The 24,355-nt window shown below is 38.5% G+C and overlaps 1 protein-coding gene across 2 annotated transcripts in view; it reads left to right on the top strand.

Moving 5' to 3' along the window:
• Positions 1–24,355, top strand: part of PTPN4 (protein tyrosine phosphatase non-receptor type 4) — a 219,813-nt gene that overhangs the window by 82,451 nt on the left and 113,007 nt on the right. For both annotated transcript variants that reach the window (XM_032250629.1, XM_032250628.1), the window contains exon 3: positions 13,962–14,069. In XM_032250629.1, coding sequence (XP_032106520.1) covers positions 14,050–14,069 — 20 coding nt within the window. In that variant the 5' untranslated portion in view covers positions 13,962–14,049. The remainder of the gene's footprint in view (positions 1–13,961; positions 14,070–24,355) is intronic.

The following is a 24,355-nucleotide window of genomic DNA, read 5'->3' as shown; positions in this document are numbered from 1 at the left end:
TTCCTGGGGTCCATCTGAGGGTCCTTGGAAGAATGATGTGCCCATGCGTGGTTCCCTTTGCAACACCATTTGGAGTTTGATTGCTTCTAGGCAAGCGGAAACTGAGTTATAGTATTGAGTATACAGGGTACAAATATTAAGCCAAGACATATAAGCAAGAGGGGGCTTAATAAAGGACTTAACCAATTCCATAAAGACAACTAGAATTCATTAAAGAGGGTTCGTAGCCACCCGGGGCTGAAGCCTGCATTTTTTCTTAGCCTGTCAATTATTTTGATTTGATCTTTAAGTACCTGTAGGTTTTACTCTACTTTTTACTAGAGGTGTTAATCCAGAAGCAGCATGTTTCATTTAAAAGTGCACAGGTACCTCCTACTTCAGCTATAAGGACATCTAAGGCCCATCTATTTTGTGCTACTACTGAGGCTAAAGAGTCTGTAGATTGCTGTTGTGTCTCTGTGGCACCCACAGTTGCTTTCCATCCTTGTTGCATCATAATGGAAGTATTAAGTACTGATCTTTCAAGGAGAGGGGTGCCCATAAGCCAGAGTTGACCTCTGGCTATAGAATTTCTCATCCATAATTTTTCTAAGATGATGTTGTCATGTGCATGACCTCCCCAGTCTACCCTTTCAGTTGAATCTTCATACGATGGCATAGAAATGACAGATCTCTTCGTCCAGCATATTTGAGATAATGCAGATTCTAGAAAACAGCCTAATTTAGGGATGTCCCCAGATGGTGCTGCCATCTTGGTAGAATTTAAAAATAACAGGTCAGGAACTACTGATACTATAGTACAATATCCTTTCCAGTGCCTTGGGAGGATTAAGTGTATCCAGGAGCCACAAAGAAAATATAGCCCTGTTCCTTAAAAAGATGGTTCTAAGCTGTGGCTTGTGAGAGACACCAGCAGATTTTTCTCACATCAGAAATTTCTCTTCTTTACATATAATATGGGCAATTTTGGAATAAGGATATCCAAATTTAGGATAGTCATTTATGATGCCATTTGGAATTTGACATGCCAGGTGAGAAGGATTCACCTTACAAATGGAGTTTCAAAAAATTAGAGACATAATTTGCCCTGGCCAATATCTCAAATGATCCCTGTGGCAAGGGCTGTTAGTCCAGTTGTCTCCAGTTCACCCACAGGTTTGAAAGCCATATGCACGGGCTTACAGATTATTAGCAAGCACCATACAAGGGTCTGGAATTCCATGGCGCGGGGCGGGGGGGCATATTTGGAAAGGCCCATGTGTTATTTTTATATTACAGTCAACGTGGTGACTTAGAGCATACCACTCCCATTGGGACTTCCAGCCAGAAGAAGAGGCTAGATTCTGAAATCCCCCCATTAGGGCTTCTGATCCGTTTAGATTGCTCTTGTGTTTTCCTATCCAAATCTTTGAACTATCAGCAATTACAAGTGTAATGTTACAATATCTGAGATCACCCATGTATGGTCCTTCCCTGCTACTTTTAAAGCAGAGGGAGGTATTTCCTATTACCCAGTCAGCTTTTCCCAGCCTGAGGGTGTGAGTTTATCTTTGGGGGAGTGTGTTCTTTGGCATTAGGAGAAGAGCGTTGTATTTAAAGAAGTTAGTTACCCAGTTACCCAGTGCTCCCATACCATGTCCCATTATCACTTGTTAAGTCTTTAAGGGTTAAAGGTAAAGCTAACAAAGGGAATCCTGGTGAGTTGTGGGTCATTGAAGTGTTCCTTAATATAAATTAACTGAGCAAACCACTTAGGACAGACTCAACAATTAGTCTTGTTGTCCAAATGGGCCATGGCTGGTACTGCAGGAGCTAAAGGATGTGACGTGTCACTGAGTCCAATAAGAAGTCTTAACAGACTTATTGATAGTAAAACGCTCGTGTTTATTTGCTGTTAGTAACTGTTACTCCTATTAGGAGGATAGTAATTAAGCAAAATGCTACAATAATGGAGATTCTCTTTACAGTATTGCACTCTGAGGGTGCTACAGTATATAATCCTACTGCAAATAGTAGTTTAGCAATTCCTGCGGGAGTGGCACAGTAAATAATTTCCATCCAAAAGAAATTCTGGTATTTGGCAATGAATCTCAAAAAGAGAGGTAGAAATGACACAAAATATTTGGTGAGGTAGGGGTGAGACTAAGATGAGTAGTTCTCAGTTACTTATCTTTTGTGATTTTTAGCTTAAGATCTCCTATTTCTTCACATTGATATTCAGGATATTACTCTGGGCTGTTAGGGGTTGATCCCTCAGCTCTTCAGGGTTTGACTTGAGTGGTAACTTTTATTGCCTACGGGGTTGAAAGAACACTATAAGGCCCTTCCCAGCTTGGGTTTAGGGAGGGAGAGAGAGAAGGGAGAGCCTTTACCAGTACCAAATCTCCTGAGTTAAATAGCAGTGGTCCTTTTTCCTGGGGTTGGGCATTTGCTAATTGTGCTAATTCTTACCGGAAATGAGCCAGAGAGGTTACATGCTTAACTAGCTCAGAGGTTTATTGATCTAACAGAAAATCATTAGTAAGGCAAGGCCATCTGTACAGCATCTCAAAAGGGCTAAGACCTAATTTTGAAGGGACATTTCTTATTTGTAGTAAGGCTGTAGGAAGAAGAGTGACCCAAGGAAGGCGAGTTTCTCGGGATAATTTTCTGAGGTGTCTGTTGTTGATATCATTAGTTTTCTCTACCTTTCCTGAGGATTGGAGTCTTCAAGCACAATGGAGATGATATTCTATGCCTAGTGCTTTTGAGACCCCTATGTGACAGCTGCCTTAAATGAGGGCCCACTGTCACCTAGGTAGACCAAAACGAGGAGTTATTTCATTAACACTTTTATTACCTGAGAGGTTTTTTCTGTATGGCATGGAAATGATTCTACCCAGTTAGTGAAGGTATCTTCCCATACCAGCAGGTATGGAATGCCTTTTGTCTTTGGCATATGGTTGAAGTCTGTCTGCCAATCTTCCTCTGTAACTTCCTATTCTTTGGGTTTGAGAAGGAAGGAGTTACTTGTTCAGAGGATTATTTTTAAGACAGACTTCACAAGCATTAACAACTTGCTTGATTGTTTTAGTAATGTTGGAAACAAATGCTTGGTGCCACAAAGAAGAATTAGCACTCAGGCAAAAAGTCTCCTCAGCAGGGCAATTTACTTTTGCAGAAGGGTGCTGCCTGCCTCAGTCATGATCACAAAAGTACACCAAACAAAGGAGAGAAGGGGTTTTTATCCCTAATGCAGTTCCTGTCCCTGTGCCCTTTTCCCCTTGGCTAGGGTTGGACTACACAATCTAAGCTGATCCAGTTGGCTAAGGCTTAAACTTTAAAAAATATGTTTAGCACACAATTTGTAAGAGAAGGAGAGGGTAGGGTCGGAGTGGTCTGTCCATTATAGTACAAGTCATATCTGGGCATGTCAGGGCATGACTAGAGTGGAAGGATGGTTTGCAGGCTGGAAACAGGAGTACAGGGAGGTTGGGCTTTTGAGCAAAGGATAAGAACGTTACACAGTTAAACCTTTTGAAGAGGAATTTATTATTCCTAACAGTAAGTTCTCTCATGAAAACAATCTCTGGGCACATTAAGTTTTATCCTTTCCCAAGTGAAAAGCTTGGTGAAAGATTTTAAGGACTTTCCATTGGCTGGAGGTTGGCAAGTAGAGTTTTGCATTCTCTGACCATAGCCATCCTGAGGGCTGAAAAGTGTACCCTGGAGAAGTGGCCCATTCTATTTTTGTAGGGGAGCAGAGGTTTAATTTCTCTTATGGACCCTTCCCAGATTAGAGGGGTGTGAAGTGTGTTCATGTCTTGAGGCTTCCTTGACACTAATGTAGCTGCCTAGTCAGTGAATCCATTTCCTTGGCTACCTTCTCTTGTCTTTTGATTTCCCCTACAATGCATCACTGCTATTTATTTTGGAAGGAAAACTGAGGATAATAACCTGTTAATTTCCTGGTGATATTTTATAGGAGATTCATTCGTGGTAAGAAAATGCCTTTCCTTTCAAATGGCAGCATGAGCGTGGAGAAACTGGAAAGCATACTTAAGAGTCAGTGTAAATGTTAACTGCCTTTCCTTTGTTTAATTCAGTTGCTCTTGTAAGAGCTATTAGCTCAGCTAATTGAGTGCTCCTGCCTGGAAGGAGAGATGCACTTTCAATGATGTCATTTAGAGTGACTATTGGTATCCGGCCTGAGGGATGCCTTTTTCTACAGAAGAGCTCCCGTTTGTAAAGAGCATCCAGACCTGGTTCTCTAGGGGAGTTTCCCTGAGATCTTCCCTGACTGCATAGGTCTGTACTCTATGACTTGTTCATAGTCATGCTCAGGTTCCCCTGTTTCTTGGGGAGGAAGGCAGCTGTATTAAGGCAAGAACAGGTCTTTAACTGGATGTTGGAACCCTCTAACAGCAGGGCATGATAAATAAGGAGCTGGTTATCTGTTAGCCAAAGGCTCCCCCAGAGTATTGTAGTCCTGCCATGTTATGTGGGATGTAAACAGTTAAATCATTTCCTAGGGTTAATTTGGAGGCTTCTGAGGCCGGCCAAGCCACTGGGACAATGGCTCGGAGACATGGCTGGCCATCCAGAGACGTGCTGGCCATCTGTTAACCACCAAATCAAGTTTACTTAGCTGTTGAGCTGGTCCGCAGGCCTGTGTTAAAACTCCCACAGCCATTCTCTTCCTTTCTGATACATACAGATTGAAGCCATTTCCTACAGGAAGGCTGAGAGCTGGTGCCTTAAGCAAGGCTTGTTTTAGCTGGTCAAAGGCCATTCGAGCTTCAGATTCCCAGGTTAAAAGGTGAGTTTTAGCTCCCTGAGTTTTTCTTTTATTTATTTATTTATTTATTTAGAGACAGAGTCTCACTCTGTCGCCCAGGCTAGAGTGCAGTGGCATGATCTCGGCTCACTGCAACCTCTGCCTCCCAGGTTCAAGCAGTTCACCTGTCTCAGCCTCCCAAGTAGCTGGGACTATAGGCGCAGGCCACCACTCCGAGCTAATTTTTGTATTTTTAGTAGAGACAGGATTTCACCGTAGTGGTCAAGCTAGTCTCAAACTCCTGACCTCAGGTGATCCACCCACCATGGCCTCCCAAAGTGCTGGAATTACAGGCATGAGCCACCGTGCCCAGCCTGCGTTACTTTTTTGAGGTTATGTAATGGGCAGGCTATTTCACCATACCCCGATATCCATAGTCTACAAAATCCTGTAATACCCAAAAATTCTTTTTGTTGCCTGAGGGTTTTGGGGAGGGGGAAGGAGGAAATAGGCTTAATCCTTTCTTCCCCTACTGTTCTGGTTTCCTCAGACAGCACTAAACTTAGGTACTGCCTGAGGTTTTGCAAAGCTGGGCTTTGGGTTTTGAAATCTTATATCCCCTTTTAGCTAAGAAGTTGAGAAGAGCTTCAGTGCCTTCCGGAGAAGTTTCTTCAGTTAGGGCACTGAGCAGAGTATTACCAACGTACTGCAGGATGCTAACTTGAGGATGAGAAAACTCAGGTCTTTTGACTCTGCCTATCCAAACAGATGAGGACTATCTTGAAATCTCTAGGCAGTACTATCCATGTTAGGGTGGTCTGGCGGGAGGGATCTTTGAAGGCAAACAGGTATTGAGAGGACATAATGTTATGGAGAACAAGGCATCCTTTAAATCTAGGACTGTAAATCAATTAGTTTCATCAGGTATTTGAGTTAACAGTGTATAAGGATTAGGTACCACTAGATGGATTGGAACTACAGCTTCATTAATGAGGTGAGGGTCCTGTACTAGTCTCCATTTCCTATTGGGTTTTTGTACTCCTAATATTGGGGTGTTGCAGGGGCTATTACAGTGTTTGAGGAGGCCTGGCATCTTTAGGTTATTAATAATGGCTTTTAGCCCTTTCCTAGCCTGTGGCCTTAGGGGGATACTGTCTCTGGTTAGGAAGAGAAGTGGGATCCTTAAGCTAGATCTGAACTGGCCTAGCAGTTATAGCTTGACCTGTTCTTCCTTGAGTTGCCCACACTTCTGGATTAATTTTAGCTTCCTTGGGGAAGATGGAGGGTTTGTCCTGGTGCAATAAGGATGCTGGCCACCATGCTAGCTAAATATGTCTACCTAATAAAGGAATGGGACTTTCAGGCATGGATTAAAAAGGCATGTGTAGATAGTAGGTCCCCCTATCTGCAGCTTAAGGGGTTGAGAAAAACATCGAGTTAGAGTTTTTCCTGAGATGTCTCTTACCATCATGCTCTAGGGGAAGATGGGAGGCCTGAATTAGAGAGAAGAGAGAGACTGGCTCCAATATCCAGAAGGAGAGCTACCTTCCTCCTTTGAATTTCCAGACTCACCCAGGGCTCCTGTGCTGTAATGACAGCCCGAGTCTCTGGAACCAGAGGTTTGAGCCCCGGGACACATCAGTCCTGCTGGACCATCTGTGAGACTGGTTCTGAACCCAGTCTCTTTATCTCTTGGGGCAGATCCATCTGAAGTGGTCTCTGCCACAGGATAGACAAGGTAGAGGTGGCTTCATCTTGCTGCCTGGGCCTTCCTTCTTTAAATGCCCTGAATTGCCAGTCAATAACAGATAAGAGATTTGGCCCTGGTTTTTCATAGGCCCTCTAATTTGCACCTTAAAAAGTGCTGGCCGGGTGCAGTGGCTCATGCCTATAATCCCAGCACTTTGGGAGGCCAAGGTGGGCAGATCACCTGAGGCCAGAAGTTCAAGAGCAGCCTGACCAACATGAAGAAAACCTGACTCTACTAAAAATACAAAAATTAGCTGGGTATGGTAGCACATGCCTATAATCCCAGCTACTCAGCAGGCTGAGGCAGGAGAACTGCATGAACCTGAGAGGCAGAGGTTGCAGTCAGCTGAGATCGTGCCATTGTACTCCAGTCTGGGCAACAAGAGCAAAACTCTGTCTCAAAAAAAAAAAAAAAAAAAAAAAAGGTTTTTTTGCCCATTTTTCTCCTGAGTTATTGGGGTTCCAGTTGTCTACCGGAACTGCTTCCCTTCCTATTGGGAATAGAGCTTCCACCTCTTCCTCACCTTCCCTATCTTCTCTTTTTCTCTTTGGTCTGCTGTAGGAGGCATGTTGCTCATCTCCGTAATTTTCTGCATTTGCAGAAATGCCTGCTTTTCGGCTGCAGTGAGGGTCTGACTTAAGAGCAACATAATACTTCTGTATGTGACGTTAAACACCTGAGTTAAATCTTGGAAAGTTTCTATATACCTTTTGGGATCATCAGAAAATTAGCCTGTCTCCCTTTATTTGCTTAACTGGAGCCCTCATGGCACCATTCCCATCAGGCATTTCTTGCAGAGGTAAGAGGAAAGTGCGGAGAGTAGGTAATACTGAGGATGGTGGAGCTGGGGGAGCTGATGGTATGATTGGAGGGGGACTGGAAGGGTTGGGACATTCAGTAGCTGTCTCAGGTTGCTCCTCTGGAATCTGCTTTAGCTCTGTAGGCCTGCCTGCCATGGCTGCTAAAAGAACTTGGTTGATTATACAGACCTTGTAAAGATCTGGGTTGTCTTGCAGAGCAAAGAAAGTCTGCACATAGGGGACCTCAGTCCATTTGCCCTTCTGTCTGCAGAAAAGATCTAACTGTTGGATAATGTTAAAATCAAGGCTCCCTTCAGTAGGCCAGGTTTGTCTGTCTCCAAGCTGGTAAGAAGGCCATGCCCATGTGCAACAGAATGAGTGGCTTTTTCTTTAAAGTCTCAGGGTCAGATGAGTCCCAGTGCTTTAAAATACACTCCAGGGGAGTGCATGTTGAAGATGATCTGTTTCCTATCTAGAATAAGTGAGAGAAGGCATCTCTTTAGTCTCTTTCCCTTCCGTATGTGACCCAGGGTGAAGGAAAAAAACAGGATCATCCTTCCCAACCATTTTTCTCCCTACTTCCTGGGTCCTGGCACGTTGTTAAATGTGCTGCCGATGGCTGTAGGCATTACCCTTCAAGCCATGGCACCAGAGGAACTAGACTTTTGAGGCCTAGTCACACTTGCGCAAGTAGCCCGAGTCCTCTGCCTATTATTTCCCTTTGACCTTCTAGACTTGTGTGACCTGTGTGTCTTCCCCTCAAAAAAATGGATCTTAGGAAATATTATATAAAAAACAAGGCTCCTTTAATGGAGGGAATGTGTTAGATTGCCTGTTATGGCCTGTGCTAAAGCATTTACCCTTAAAAATGGTTCCATTTGACATCCAGATTTAAAGCCCCCTTATTAATTAAGTACCGTCTTAATTAGAGACAGACTATGTGCCTCGAAAGAATGTGGGAACCAAATGGCTGTTTTCTTGCTAATGGGACAATATCGAGACTAAAATTTGGCTGTGGAAGACATTTAACTCCTAACTGTTGAAAGCAGAATTTTCTTGTTCGCCAAAGGGGCTTAGAGCCTGATTTCTAGCGGTACAAAAGGAAGCTGCAGTAAAAAATGTGCCTCATGAAGAGGATTTTCATTTCCACTAGGTGACACTGTTGGCTTAGAAACACTATGTGCTCTCCAGAGAAGTGGTAAGAGAGACTTGGAAATGCCCTGTGCTCTCCAGACTAGGTGCTGAGACAGAGAAATAGATGCTCACTGTGGGGGTGGGGGAAACCTCTGTTCCTAAAAGATTGCAGCCGCATTCCTGAGCTTTACTTCCAGTTAGAGAGAGTAAGAGACTGTGGATGGTAAAAGAAGGAAAGTTTTGCAACAGGATACAGTAGCTGGGGAATCTCTGCCAGGACCCAAAGCAGGCTATTGGAGGCTGGGTCCAGTCCAGAGACCTTTGAATACTGCCAGGGTGTGCCCTGACCAGAAATTGTCAGTACTTTTCACAGCCTCGCATGATGGCAGGGTTTTCCTTTAAAAGGAGACTAGTTTGGACAGAGCCAACATTCCTGGCACACTGAGGGCTCTAGGGAATTGACTAGGTCCTCCTTAGCAGGCCTCACGTCTGAGTCTTTAAGTCTTGTGGCCCATACTCAGCTGCCAAATGCCCGATTTTTGAGAGTTCTTTGAGAGAATAAAAAACTGAGGATGAGAAGCCTCAGAAATAAAATTGAAAGAGTCTGTTCCCATACTCACCACTCCAATGAATGTTGTACCTCGATTCCCTGCCACTGCACCAAAATGATACAGCTCTGATGACTGGAGGAACACCAGGGTACTTTGTCTCACACCGATTATATACACAACACAGACACGTGAAATGGTTTCAAAGAGCGGAAAGTTTAATAGGCAAGAAAGAAGGAAAAAGCTCCCTCGTACAGAGACAGAGAGGGGGCTCCAAATGGAGAGAGAAGTCTCAAGTGTGGCAGAACACAGTCGGTTATATTAGGATGCTAAAGGAGGCATTGTCTGGTTTGCATAGGACTCAGGGGATTGGTTTGATCAGGTGTGTTATTCAGATAGCCTGCGAAAATACTGGCCCTTCTACTCTAACCTTTTAATAGGCAAATGCAGGTTGCCATGATGTCGTACACATCAGAATCATCTGGAGGTAGCCATGACACTTGGCATATGTGGTGACAAGGAGAAGAGGGTGGGAGTCACCACACTGGATGGACCCAGTTTCTAATCTCGCTGACATTTACATATCAAAGCTTGCCAGCCTGGCTTTCCAAGCCACTTTTCTATTAGAAATGTTTCAGGAGCTGCCTTTACTAAAAAAAAAAAATCCTTACCGAGGACTCCTTGCCATAACTGTCTAAAATAATTTATGAATAACCCCTGTAATATTTCCTAGAGCATTATTTCAGGGATGATCTGTCGGTGATAATTTTCTTAAATTTTTCTGAGAATATCATTATTTACTCTTCATTCCTCCTATAAAGTGTTTTCTCTTGACATAGAATTCTGGACTGACAGGCTGGGGTTTGTTTAGCATTTGAAATGTTTTTGTACACTTCCTGAGATGGTTTGGATGTTTTTCCCCTCCAAATCTCATGTTAAAATGTGATTCCCAGTGTTGGAGGTAAAGCCCAGTGGGAGGCAATTAGATCATAGGAGGAGATCTCTCATAAATGGCTTATTACCATGCCTTTGGTGATAAGTGAGTTCCTGCTCAGTTAGTTAACCTGAGATCTGGTTGGTTCTGGGACCTCCCACCGTAGCTCTTTTGCTTCTGCCCTTGCCATGTGGTGTGTCTGCTCTCACTTTGCCTTCTGCCAGGATTGTAAGCTTCCTGAGGCCCTCACCAGAAGCTGAGCAGATGTTTGTGCTGTGCTTATACAGCCTTCAGAATCATGAGCCAATTAAATCCCTCTTCTTTATAAATTACTCGGTCTCAGATATTTATTTATAGTGATGCAAGAACAGCCTAACTCATTTTCTTTTGGCCTTCCTGGTTGTAGATGAGAAATTTATTCCAATTTGAATTGTCATTGCCTATTGGTAATTTCTCTCTTTTTTTAAAGTTGCTTTCAAGATTTTTATTTTGTGTTTAGTTTTTAGTATTTTGATTATGATGTGTTATAAGGTAGATTTATTTGGATTCATTTTGTTTTGGGTTCACTTGGATCTTGAATCTGCATTTTGTTTTTACCAAATCTGTAAAAATTTTACAAACGAAATACTCAAATATTTTATTATTTTATTGTCCTAAAAACTGTTTCTCATCTCTTAAATACTCTAGTAAAATGAATGTTATCTTATTTTTTTCTTCTCCCACAGGTTGCTGACAGTCTGGTTGTTGTCATCTTTTTATTTTTTTGATCTGTTTTTTCTGTGCTGTTCTTTCTAATGTCTATTGCTCTTTCTTTAGATTCATTGATTATTTTTTCTTTCTTACCTTGATACTGTTGAGCCCATCTAATCGGTTTTTATTCGTTACTGTATTTTTCAGTTATATAATTTGCGTTTGGTTCTTTTATATCTTCTGTTTCTTTGCTGAAATAATCTTTTTTCTAATTTTCTTTTCAATGGCATTCATAATGGCTGCTTCCATTAAAACATTTTTCTGATGACTGCTTCCAAATCTTTGTCAGGTAATTCCAACATCTGAGTCATTTCAGTGTTGACACCTGCTGATTGTATTTTCTTACTCTAGTCAAGATTTTCCTAGCTCAGTGATTTTAGATAGTATCTCAGACATTTGAGGCATTTTGTTAATGAGACTTTGGATTGTATTTAATTGTCTGTAGTAGGGAGTCACCTTGGTAGCATACTGGTCTTGGCCTACTTTTTAAATTTTGGTCAGTTTCACATGTAGTTAGTTCAATGTTAACTGTCCTGTTCGGGATTACATTTCAAGATTTAAGTATCCCTTTTTCCATCTACCTTTTCTCCCAAGTCTCCCCCCTCCCTTTCTGTTTGGGAGACACCACTTGCTATGGCTGTGCAATGGTTGCAGTGGAAGTCCAGGCTTCCCCCTCAGCTTCTGCTAGCACCAGCTCAACAGGGGAAGCTGAACACCTCCTGCTACCAATAAGTGGATATGTTTTCTGCTTCTGTTTACCACCACCCTAGAGAAGATACTGTGAAGTATTGCTCAGTACTGTTTGGAAGTAGATAGAAGTTCAGACTTCTTTTTTACTCGCTGCCTGGTCAAACCAGGTGGCACATGAAAGTAGGCTTCTCATTTGGTTTCCATGGACACTAGCAGAGAAGGGCTCAGTTTTATTCCCATTGGATTTGGCATTGTCAGGTTTCTGTCCTACCACATACCCTTTTCTGGTCCTTTTCCTAGAGAAGGCAGCCTTTTCTTGGGCTCTTTCATCAGCACCTATTGGCATTTCTGGATTACAGAATTCTACAGTACCCAGTCTGTGACATATAGGAAATGAAAAGAAAACCCAAGGTATACAGTCCAGAAATAAACCCATATATTCAGTGGAGGAAATGATCGTTTCTTCAACCAAAGGTACATTGGACTAACCTTAGTAACTTTTAGAAAAAGATTAATGCTTGGTCTCTTCCCCAGACAAATACAATCAGAATGAGAGATAGGTCAGGGAGGTAGGCTGCATAAGTATATAAAATATTTGCAGGTGCTTTGAATGGGGGCCAACACTGAGAAGCACTGTTTGAAGCACACTGATGAGTTTTTTCAGATAACCATTTGACCTGATTCTGACCAATAAGAGTCTTCGTAAGGTAACTTTTATAAGGAAACTTGTTCTTTTGAACTTTGTCACATGTGGATATGAATCTTGGAATTGCTGTGACCATCTTGCTAAAGGCTTATGAATACAGCCAACACTTGGAATGCAGATGAGAAAGATGGAAAGAAACCTAGTCTTTGTGTCCCTCATCTGCAGATTAGCTTGCTCTGGAGTCTTTTGTGCCACTATACTTTCCATTATATGAAAAAAGTATGTTCTTACTGTTTCAGCTGTATGTTTGAATTCTAACTGGTATCTGGAAGTTTCTAAACTGCTATAGCTAGTGAGAAGAAAAATTAGTGGTAAAATATATCACTGTTCTCTACTATGTTATCTTAGTCCATTTTCTCTATAACAGAATACCTGAGACTGGGTAATTTATTTTAAAAAGAGGTTTATTTTGGCTGGGAAGTCCAAGATCAGATGGCCGCATCTGGTCAGTTTCTGAGGGTTTCATGCTGTGTCATAACATGGCAGAGAAGCAGAAGGAGAAGTGAGTACATGTGAAAGGTACAGGATACCAGGGGCGGCCTCACTTATGCCAACCCACTTGTGGTAATTAATCTAGTCCTGTGATAGTGAGAACTCACTTGCTCCCTTGAGAATTAACCTTCTCCCTGGAAAGCAACATTAATCCCTCTAAATGACCTAGTCACCTCTTAAAGGCCCCCATCTCTCAGAACCACCATACCAGGGACCAGATGTTCAACACACGAATTCTAGGGGACAAACTCAAACCATGGCACGTGTTTTCTAATATATGTCATATATAAATGTAGTGAAAATAAACCTCTCTAGTGAATATATTGATAGGTATAGCAGTTTCCTCCAGTATTAGATTTTGTTTGCTACTTATGTTAAGATGCCAGAGTAGTTAATATTGTTATTGCTTGTTTTGTCAAATTGCTTTTCTGATAGATATCTGTCTTCAGTGTTAGCAGCAATAAGTATTTCTTGTCTTTATTTTTTATCACTGGATTTTATTTTGGGGGTTGTTGTTTGCCTTTGGCATGTCATTATAATTTTCCACTTTCTTTTTTTATTTTAACTGAACATGTTGATCATTTGTCTGTGTTTTTACTCATTAGTTGTATTTTTCGGTGGGATGGGAATATCTAATCGTGCCTTTTGTACCACAGTTTAACAGCTTTGGAACTTGGGGAAGCTGTAGTTACTCTTTAATGCCTACATGATAGAATCAGTGTGAGGTTAAAATGAGATAGTTTTCTAAAGTTCTCTGAGTACTTCTGCAATGAAAATACTAGTAATCCTTTATCAATTTGCTATAAATAATCGTTACCATCTTTGTTTCCCCTTTTATGGCATTATTTATGCAATACAAAATTACATTTTAAGTAATATGTAGCCAAATATGTCACTTCCTAGTAATAATTTAAATATAAGAATAAAAGGCATAACAAAATGATATAGATATATACGTGAGTTAATGTGGCAATAATATGAACTAACAAAAATACCATGGTAGCCTGAAAGTGGAAGTATTTTCAATCAAATGCTTCTTTATATTTTCACATTTATTATATACTCTTTAAACCAGTTTGCCTAAGGTCAGGATGTTTTTTAAAAGTACCGTGTCACATGTGAAGTCTTTATTCTCAACCAAGTCATTGGTATGGAAACAGCTACCAAGTTAACCCATTTATGCCTAACCCATTTATTCTATTATTGGCACACCAAGCTTTTGGGAGTTGTTTTTATTCTACTGCTCAAGGTCATTGCCAAGGTCTGATTTTTCACATGCAAAAATTTGCTACCACTAGCATAAATGGGTTAATAGATGAGGACAAGAGTCAACCAGGTTTAAAAAAATGTAAAATATGTAACCTATCAAAGTTGATTTCATTCAATTTTTTTTTTTTCCAGAAACATGATCAGGGGCAAGTCCTGTTGGATATAGTCTTCAAGCATCTTGACTTGACTGAGCAAGACTATTTTGGTTTACAGTTGGCTGATGATTCCACAGATAACCCAGTAAGCTTAAGATTTTGTCTTTCATTTTTATTTAGTTTTTCCTCTGTTTAGTATAGAAAGTCCTTTCTGATTTACAATGTTCACTGATTTAATGAGTCTTCTTTTTCTTAAATAGAAGTAATTCTTTTGCTTTGGTTCCTCTTGACGTTTTACTGTTTCAGAAATTATTGGCTTTAAGGTTTTTGTAATTATGTCAGATAGTGTCCGTTTCATTAATTATGTGTCTCAGACAATTAAAAAGTAAATCCAATTTATGCCTGTTGACTGAAAGAGAGGAAATTGGGCATAAAGGTTAAAATATCTTCAGATGTATATAAATTAGTCTGCACTAAAGTAAAATTAGTTTTTTATTGTATTTATAGAGAGCTATTTCTAATAAAAATTCTTAATTTAGTCAATGTAAAATTTCCAAATTTCATCAGAGACCCTCATAAATGAGATAGAGATTAAATTTCAGAGCTGAACAATTTGCCATTAAGTTCCTTGGATTTTTACTTATTCTTCAGTAATTGCAATTGTGGTTCTTTTAATTAGAAAGATCACATCATAGAAATAGAAGATAGTATGTGATGAATAATAGAAATATTTACTTTGACAGTTAAGCATTATAAAATGCATTAAAGGATATAACTTACTCTGAACCTAGATAAGAGTATACAAGCAAATTCCAAGTGAATTCTTTGTAAATTTATATTCTTATACAGTGAGGGACTTCTACAATAAAGTATAACCTTTTGATTAGTGTAAGAGGATGTCGAATTTGAAGGGAATGTTTTGTATACTTTTAGAAAAAGTAGGCTGAAGAAATAGTTCTGGATTAGTGTTCTAGAAATCTGTTTATAAGGCTATATTAATAGAAGGGCTATAGAAAATACAAATAATGTTTATGAGACAAGTTGGTTCACCCCTCGGACCCCCATGGTTGTGGTCTTCGTTCTCTGAGTGAATAGGTAGTGGGAATTATATATGAAACGTTAAATACTACCACTTATTTTCTTTTTCCTTTTTTTTTTTTAAGATGGGGTTTCACCATGTTGGTCAGGCTTGTCTCGGACTCCCGACCTCACGTGACCCACCCACCTTAGCCTCCAAAGTGCTTGGATTACAGGTGTGAGCCACTACACCTGGCCTTCTTATTATTATTATTATTTTTGAGATGGAGTCTCACTTTGTTGCCCAGGCTGCAGTGCAGTGGTGCAGTCTCAGCTCACTGCAACCTCACCCTCCTGGGTTCAAGTGATTCTCCCGTCTCAGTCTCCTGAGTAGCTGGGACTATAGGAGTGCACCACCAGCCCAGCTAGTTTTTGTATTTTTAGTGGGGATGGGGTTTCACCATGTTGGTCAGGCTGGTCTCGAACTCCTGACCTTGTCATCTGTCCACCTCAGCCTCCCAAAGTGCTGGGATTAAAGGCATGAGCCACCGTGCCTGGCGCCACTTATTTTCTTGACATCATTTACTGATTTTGTATTACGAACTAGCCATGGAAAAATATAAGGGTGACGCAAAGAAAAGCAAACCAAGGGCCAGCTAGTGTCAGTGAAAATGCTTTTATATCGAACTAAAAATAAACTTTCCTCATACTTTGATGCCTTCACTAGATGACTTGAGCTTCTTCAGAGGCCTACAGTTATACTGTTGATTCCTGATAAATAAACCCATGTGAAAATGGAAGTGAATAGAAATGTCAATAATGAAACCTTTCCCAGAGTGAACCTAAAATAACCAAAGTAGTCAGAATGTAGTTTAAAGGAAGTTTATTCAAGTGCAAAGATTGAGGACTTCAGCCCAAGATACACTTCCAAGCTGCCTTGGGGAGTGCTCTGGAGAACGTAAGAAAGGTTCAAGTTTTTTTTTTTTTTTTGTTTTGTTTTTTCCCTGAGATGGAGTCTTGCTCTGTCCCGAAGACTGGAATACAGTGATGCCATTTGGCTCACTGCAACCTCTGCCTCCCGGGTTCAAGTGATTCTCCTGCCTCAACCTACCAGTAGCTGGGACTACAGGTGCATGCCACCAAGCCCAGCTAATTTTTTTTTATTTTTAGTAGAGACAGGGTTTCACTGTTTTAGCCAGGATGGTTTCAATCTCCTGACCTCGTGGTCTGCCTGCCTCGGCCTCCCAAAGTGCTGGGATTACAGGCGTGAGCCACCGTATCCGGCTGAAAAGTTCAAGTTTTTAAAGAATAAAGAGGATCAATCAGGAGAGTGAGTAAGTGCAAAAGCTGTTCTTCAGGAATTCTCATTGATTTATAGAAATGACATTGGTTAGTGATTGGCTATACTTGATTGTAAACTGTAGAGTATATAGCAGTTTATGGCTACTTGGCTTCAGTCCACAGCCCACATAGCAAGTAGCTTCAAGAGGTAATTATGTATTTGAAGGGAGAGTGAGATGTGACTGCTGTTACTTTTTCAATGCCTTTCTGGTCCTGATAATTTAAAGGTGTTCATATTCCTCAGATAAAAGGTTTTTTTCCTTTCTTACCAGAAAGGCAAATTGTGAGCCAAGCAAATACCTGAAAGGTGACTGTTATACCTCACTAAGTACAGCATGGAGAGAAAAAATAGATAATTTTTAGATGTTGCTGACCCTTGTAAGTCAGACCCTCTAGCCATAGGCTGGCATTAGATTGACTGGGTAAGTGACAAATGACAAAAGAGGAAGAGACCAGTGACTTATCACTGTAGCCACTACTGTAAGTATAAAAAACACCCCTTTCAGGAAGTACTGCAGAAGGATTAACATTGAGATCATGTATACTACAAGAGATAAAAATTCTATCACATAAATTTGTATACAAAAAGACATGTCTCTTCTAGAGCTAATTACACCAAATTGAATGTGAGAAAAAAGATATTTTTGGCTAGATTGATCTTTTTGCTGTCTCCTAATTTTTCTTTGTCTTTTCTATCTTGAGAATGCCTTCTTAAATAAGATATATTCCAAGTTCCAAGTGTCCAGTTGTTTATGATTCAAAGTAATTCTTCCAGAAAAGTTAGAATCATAGAATTTTAAAGACCTAAAAGAGGCTTTAGAGATTATCTAGTCTCCCATTCTAATTTTTCATAAGACATTATCCCAATCCAAAGCTACTTCCTGGCATTAGTGAAACTAGGACCTAGATCTCCTAACTTCCCATGCTAGTCTTGTCCACTGCACTGCGTTTCATTATTTAAATATTTGGAAGAATTTTTGAGATACTAAAATGTGTCCACAGAAGGACCTTTAGAACACAAATCTTATAAAAAGTGTCCCATTTCTAGTTGTCTAGAGCACAAATCTTATAAGTAGTGTTCAGATTCTAGTTGTCAATGTAAAATTAAGGCTTTGAGGATAATTAATGGACTGAAGGAAATGGATGCTTTTCTTCAAGAGAACGGAGTAAGGGAGTATCATTTATAAAACATCTATTGTGAATTTGTTAATCAACTAAATGTTTTGCTTATAATATTCCATTTCATTCTAACACTACTTTCTCACTTATGCTGTGTCATTAAAATTATTTTAAAGATGAAAAACTAATGCTTATAAAAGTCAACTAATTTGTTTAATGACACACAAATTAGTTAAGTAACTGAGCAAGGACTTGAACTCAGATCCGACTTCTAAGCCTGTACTCTACTACATGATGTTGCTTCCCGAGTGATGATAATATGGATGCATAGGATTTACAAAGCAAATGAACATACTAAGGAGAGGGGGTAACCATATAATAAGATTACTGTCAGTGATCAAAGGAATTTGATAAGATTCTCCAAGAATTAATTTTCACCTGTCTTTAGTTCTGAGTTTTTAAATCTTAAAACTGAAGTATGTTGCATATACATATGCACATGTATGTGCATATGTATATATGTATGCATATTTTAAATATTAGTTTTAGAGAATCAGAGCTATTTCCTTAGACATTGAAATTAATGTAATTGGGTTTATAATTGATAAAAGGCACCCAGCATTTTATTTTTTTCTTATAAGTATTAAATAACAAATGGAATAATAGCTGACTATCTTTTCCTTTCAAATCTTCCTTTGTAATGAGTTCCAGTGCAACAAAGAAAATTACTTAAAGCTTTGACTTTTCAGAATTTCTCATGATTTAATTTAAGACCTATTTATCACAATTTTAGCTTTTAGCATAATATCTTGTTGTAGTAATATTCAGTAAATGTATGTTGAATAAATGAGGAAAATAATATGGTGGTTATAATTCATTATGCATTATTTCTTTAATTTTATGAACAGTTAAAGTTGGCTGTTTCTTAGTGGTCTTTATCAGCATGCTATTTAACAGAGCCTTCAGATTATATTATTCCTGTGCATTTCCTGTTTCTTTCCCTATTAAATTGAATTATACTACTCTTTAATAGCATGGAGGGTAGATTATTAATTATTGTTGGCCTGATCTTTCTTTACAAAGAAAGATCATTCTTCTGATATTTTTCGTTGGATTATATTTTACTCCTCTTTTTTTTGATTTACTCCTCTTTTCATAGCTCCTAACCTTGTGGTTTTCAAACTGAAGCTTGCATGAGAATCAACTGGAAGGCTTTTTAAAATACAGATTTCTGGGACCTATGCCTGGAGATCCTGAATCAGAAGGTCTATTGTGGAACTCAAGAAATTGCCTTTCAAATAAGTTCCCGTGTGTCACTAATGCTACTAGTCCAAGGAACCACATTATGAAAATCACTACTCTAACCCAGTAGACTGTTAATACTACTAAATTATGACGCTCATTTGGGACATTTGATTTACCCTTTGAAGATTTCTTTTATATAACTCAATTCTTGTATTATTTATTTCAGTAGGTTTGAGTAAATATGGGAAAAGTTACATAGAGGCTGACCATTATTTCAACAAGCCATGTCTTAGTACATGGTTACTAAAATGCTCACATTTATTTTACATATTTCACTATTTCTCTCTTATCTGTTCATATGTTTCTGCTGTAATATCTTAATTCAAGCTCTTGTTTACCTATTGTGTAATCCTCTTTGGTAGCCTGCTAAATGGTATATTTTGCTTCTGGTCTCTTATAACTCTGTTGTATTTAGAAAGGGAATGACATAGAGACCTGGGGCACACAGAAGTGTTTAAGAAGGAAGCATGAGCATATGCAGAGATCAAGAGTGAAGAAACAGGAATGCTGAATTTGAGGAACTGGAAAAAACTTCTTTTTAATAAACTTTTTAGTTATTAAACTAAACTTTAATAAAATTAAACTTTTATTTAATAAAAGGAGAAAGGGGGTAAAAGATGAAGTTTGAGGAGTAAAAGATGAGATTTGAGCAGTACATGAGATCATGAAATGCCTTTTAATCCATGATAAAATCAAACTTACCTATGAATTCATTTATATGACTTACACAAGACTTGTATTTTAGACATGTCCCTTTGGTTATAGTGTAGTCAGTAACTAATAGACAGTTGGGAGATTGTTGGAATAAAGAAATTACTAAAAAAGTAATGGTTGGCTGTGGGGAATGAAGAAAAGTAGATGAGTGGTGGATGTAATTCAATTAGGAGATAAAGTCAACAAGAGTTGATTTGATTGAAATAGAGTGTGTTCATGAGGAAAAGGGGTAAATCAAGGTTACTGTTTCAAATTCTGTTTTTGGCAACTTCGTAAATAGAAAAACATGCAAATAGTATTGTTGGTTTTCTTTTTCAAGTTGTTTATTGCTAGCATATAGAAATACAGTTAAGTTTGTGTATTGATTTTGTATTCTGTACCCTTCCTGAATTCACTTAATTCTAGTAGCTTTTTGTAAATTCTATAGAATTTTCTACACAGATTAATATGTATATATATGGTAAATTACATTGATTTTCATTTTTTAAACCAACTTTGTGTTTCTGGGATAAACCCAAGATAACTAACTGATGGTATGTTAACCTTGTATCTTGGGACCTTGCTAATACACATTACTATTAGTAGTTTTGTTTTCATTGCTTCCTTAGGATTTTCTGTGTAAATAGTCTTGTCTTTTGCAAATAGGGACAGTTTTACTTCGTCCTTACCAGTCTTTGTCCTTTTTGTTTGTCTCATTTTTAAATTCATTATTGCATTGGCGGAGGACACCAGGGCAAAGATGAATAGAAGTGATAGGAACAGACTACCTTGTCTTGTTCCCGATTTTAGATGAAAGTACTGTTTCCCCATCAAATATACTGTTGAGTTTTTTCCCTCAATCAGTGTAACTGGGGCATAATTTACATAGAATAAAATTGAGCAGCCATTCATAATGAAAACTGAGCAAAACTTGGAAAAGAAAGGAATCTTTTTACTGTAACACAGGACATTTAATAAATAAAGGTGCATCCAGGAAATGCAAAGTGAAACTATAATGAAGTAGCACTTCCACGGGAAGTAGTATGTCCGCTAGAAGTATATCCACTAGAATAGTTAAAATTAAAAATTCTTTCCATACCAAGTGTTGACAAGGATATGGAACAACTGATAAAGTTGCTTGTGGTAATTTAAAATGATACAACCACTTTGAAAAATAGTTGGAAATTTTCTTGTAAAGTTAAACATAGATTTAGTATATACCACTGAGAAATCCCACTTTTAGCTATTTATCCAAGAGAAATGAAAACATGTCACATAAAGCTTTGTATACAAATGTTCATAGTTTTATTCATAATAGCCCAAGTGTGAATAAACTTTAATGTCCATCAATAAACAAAGAGATGAAAAATAACTGCTGTGTATCTATAGAGTGGAACACTATATGGTTCTATTTATATTAACTTACGGAACAAGCAAAACTGACACATAGTGACCAAAAGCAGATCAGTGTTTGCCTAGGGTTTGGCAGACTGATTGCAAAGAAGCACAGGAAACACTTTAGGGTGATAGAAATATCTCGATTGTGGATGGTGGTGGTTACCTGGCTGTATACATTTGTCACAGTTTAAACTGCATATTGAAAATGGGTGCAGTTAACCTGGCTGGACCCACAGTCTGAGTTTTGCTTTTCAGAATTTCCTCCTCAATTTTCTGAGTTTTTTTGTTTTTTGTTTTCTTTTTCTTTTTGGTCTCATTACTAAACTCTGTCCTCTGACACCTAAAGTCAATAAGGATGTCCTCTGCCTGTGTAGGGTTTGCACTTGCCCTTAGGCAAAGATTGCTAATTGTGTATCTCATCCCTTGCAGTTTTTCGGTTTTTCAAGAGTAGACTTTCCTCCTCTTTCTACCTACTTTTGGTTGCTTTCCAATGTCAAATAGTACACTCATAAACACACAGAGAATAAAAATGAATGCCATTATCAGACAAATTTTCAAGATTTTTTTTTTAAAGATTGAATGTTGACATTCAGTGTTGACGGGATGGGTGGAAGAGTCAAACCAGAGGAAAACTTACCAAAAAAGTGTTGAAGAGGAGAGATTCTGAGTAATTTAGTAAGGGAATCAAAGTGATTAACTGAGAAACTATTTGAGGCCACTTGGCCTCTTCTTTTCCCCTTTTCTAATTGAACAGAGGGCAGCAAATACAGTTCCCTGTTGAATAAAGTTGTGCGTTAAGTTATGGTTGTTGGGTGGAAGAGAACTCATTTTTCTTTAGCAGTTATCTGCCTTGAAAGCTCAAATAAATCATTTGGAAAACTATTATAAGTAGTAAGACTTAGAGCTCAACAAACAAATATCAGTACCTTTTTATATACCATTCAGGAGACGTACTCCAACAAAATAGCAAATCACATTTTTTTTAAAAACCTGGATTCATTAAACATCTAGTAATAAACAGGAGTGTCAAGAGCCATATGAAGAAAATATAGAACTTTGCAGGAGGATATAATAGAAATTATGAATAAATGGAGACATACCATGCACATGATGAGGAATGCTCAGTATTGTAAAAGATCTCAGTACTATTTCAGTTTCGTTGGTAAAACCAGTGGTATTGCTGGTTAGAATCTGAAAGGAATTTTTTGGGAGAATATTTGACAATATGACCCTCAACTTCCTCTGGAAGAGAATCTGGATAAACTTAGCGAGATATATAAAATATAATCACCTTGTCCTAACAGATACAAAAATGTAGTATGATGAAATAGTACTAAAAATAGTGTGTTCTTAGTATGAATATAAGCCAATGGGGTGGAAGAAACAGCCCAAGTATAGATTTTTGGATATATGAAAACATAGTTTATTATAATAATGGCATTCAAATCAGGATAGGTGTTGGAACAATTGGTTAAAGATGGGAAAAGATATATTTAGATTCTTAATAGATACCATATATAAAAATAAATTCCAATGTAAATTTAAAACAATAGTATAAAAATGTTGGGTAAGAGTTGGAAACTTTTTTTTTTTTTTTTTGAGACGGCGTTTCACTCATGTTACCCAGGCTGGAGTGCAATGGCGCGATCTCGGCCCACCGCAACCTCCGCCTCCTGGGTTCAGGCAATTCTCCTGCCTCAGCCTCCTGAGTAGCTGGGATTACAGGCACGCACCACCATGCCCAGCTAATTTTTTTGTATTTTTAGTAGAGACGGGGTTTCACCATGTTGACCAGGATGGTCTCGATCTCTTGACCTCGTGATCCACCCGCCTCAGCCTCCCAAAGTGCTGGGATTACAGGCTTGAGCCACCGTGCCCAGCCACATTTTTAATAATATTTGCTTGTTACGATCATCCTATGCAACAATAGTCCATGCATTTGTAAAGGAAATTTTGATAGATTTCACTGCCTAACATTTCTAATATACACTGAAGACACAATACCAACTGGAGGGAAATACTTGTAACATATGTAACATAATATTAAAATCTACAAGAGCTTCTAGAAATAATAAATAAAAGAAAACCCAATAGAAAAATGGAAGGATAGCATCAACACAAGAAGAGTAAGTATTAATGACAAACATGACAAGATATTCAGCTTCACTAGTAAATAAGAGAGATGCCAAATAAAATTACAGTGATAACACTCTTTGCATACTAGATTAGCAAAAATGCAGATTCACACTACCTGTTTCTGGCAAAAGCTAAGGGAAATGTGCGTTCTCAAGATACTTGGTGAGAGTGTAAAGTGAAAAAGTGTTTTTGGAAGGCGGATGGCAGCATATATCAAAATTAAAAATTTCTTGTATGCAAGAATTTCTCTTGCAACATTATTTGTAGAGGATATAGTAATGGAAAAACCTGAAACACTCCTAAGAGAATAGTTGAATAAAGTGTATGACATCTGCTGGGTATGGAGGTGTATGCCTATAGCTCCAGCTGCTGGGGAGGCTGAGGCAGGAGGACCACTTGAGCCCAGGAGTTCTGGACTATTGCGCATTATACTGATTGAGTGTCTACACTAAGTTCAGCATCTGTGTGTGTGTATGTGTGTATGTGTATTTTTAAATACTTATATGCAGGTGTATTACAGCATTAGAAGGTATACTTACTGATATGTGAACAAGTCTACCTCTTTGGATGGGAGAGTAGAATTGGAAGAGCCATGATAAAGGACTTTTGTGGTTTTTACTGTTTGTGTGTGTGTGTGTGTGTGTGTGTGTGTGTGTGTGTGTGTGTGAAAGAGAGAAAAAAACTTGAATGTTTTATATTGATACTGTTATTTTAACAATAATTTTATTATAGAAAACAAAAGAATAAATGATTATTCATCTAAACTTGGCTATGCTTCCAGATCCCTTGGGAAACATTTAAAAAATGCTGACACCACATGCCCAGAGATTCATGGTTATTTGATCTATTCAACTAAATATCTGAACAAAGTCCCTATGTGAGTCTGATACTTATTGACCATCATTCACAGTCACCCATTTGGTCACCTGATTTTTATAATAAAATTATGAAAGACTTGAGAGGTGAAAGGGGAACTGTAGTAGGACAGTATTCAGACGAGGATTTATCCAACCCCACTAGTTCTCCAGCATTGTTTTTGTTTTAATTTTATTAAATTAAATTTTGTTTTAATTTTATTTAGCTATTGTTTTTGTTTTAATTTTATTTTATCTAGCATAGTGAATGGTAAAGTTGGGATCAAATCTAAGTTTTCCACACCTTTTCTTTCTACTGTTTTACTAAGCTGTATGTTTTTTATTGGATCTAGTGACTCTCCAGAATTACTTGGGAGATATTCTTTCTCCCAAGTTTCTAACATGATTTCTAGTAAGAAATAGGACTGATTTATAAAAGAAACAAAAGGTTAATATCACAATGTATACAGCTGCCATTAACATGAGTAATGGAAGGTATTACAGCTAAAGATTTCTAAAAATTGATAGAAAATGGAATATATTACAGATGAAGTATGCAGTACTTTAT

Source organism: Sapajus apella, unplaced genomic scaffold (assembly GCF_009761245.1).
Source record: "Sapajus apella isolate SASKATOON/1434 unplaced genomic scaffold, GSC_monkey_1.0 scaffold72, whole genome shotgun sequence".
Lineage (NCBI taxonomy): Eukaryota > Metazoa > Chordata > Mammalia > Primates > Cebidae > Sapajus > Sapajus apella.
The sequence above is the reverse complement of the archived record's forward strand: the minus strand, read 5'-3'. Positions and strand labels throughout refer to the sequence as shown.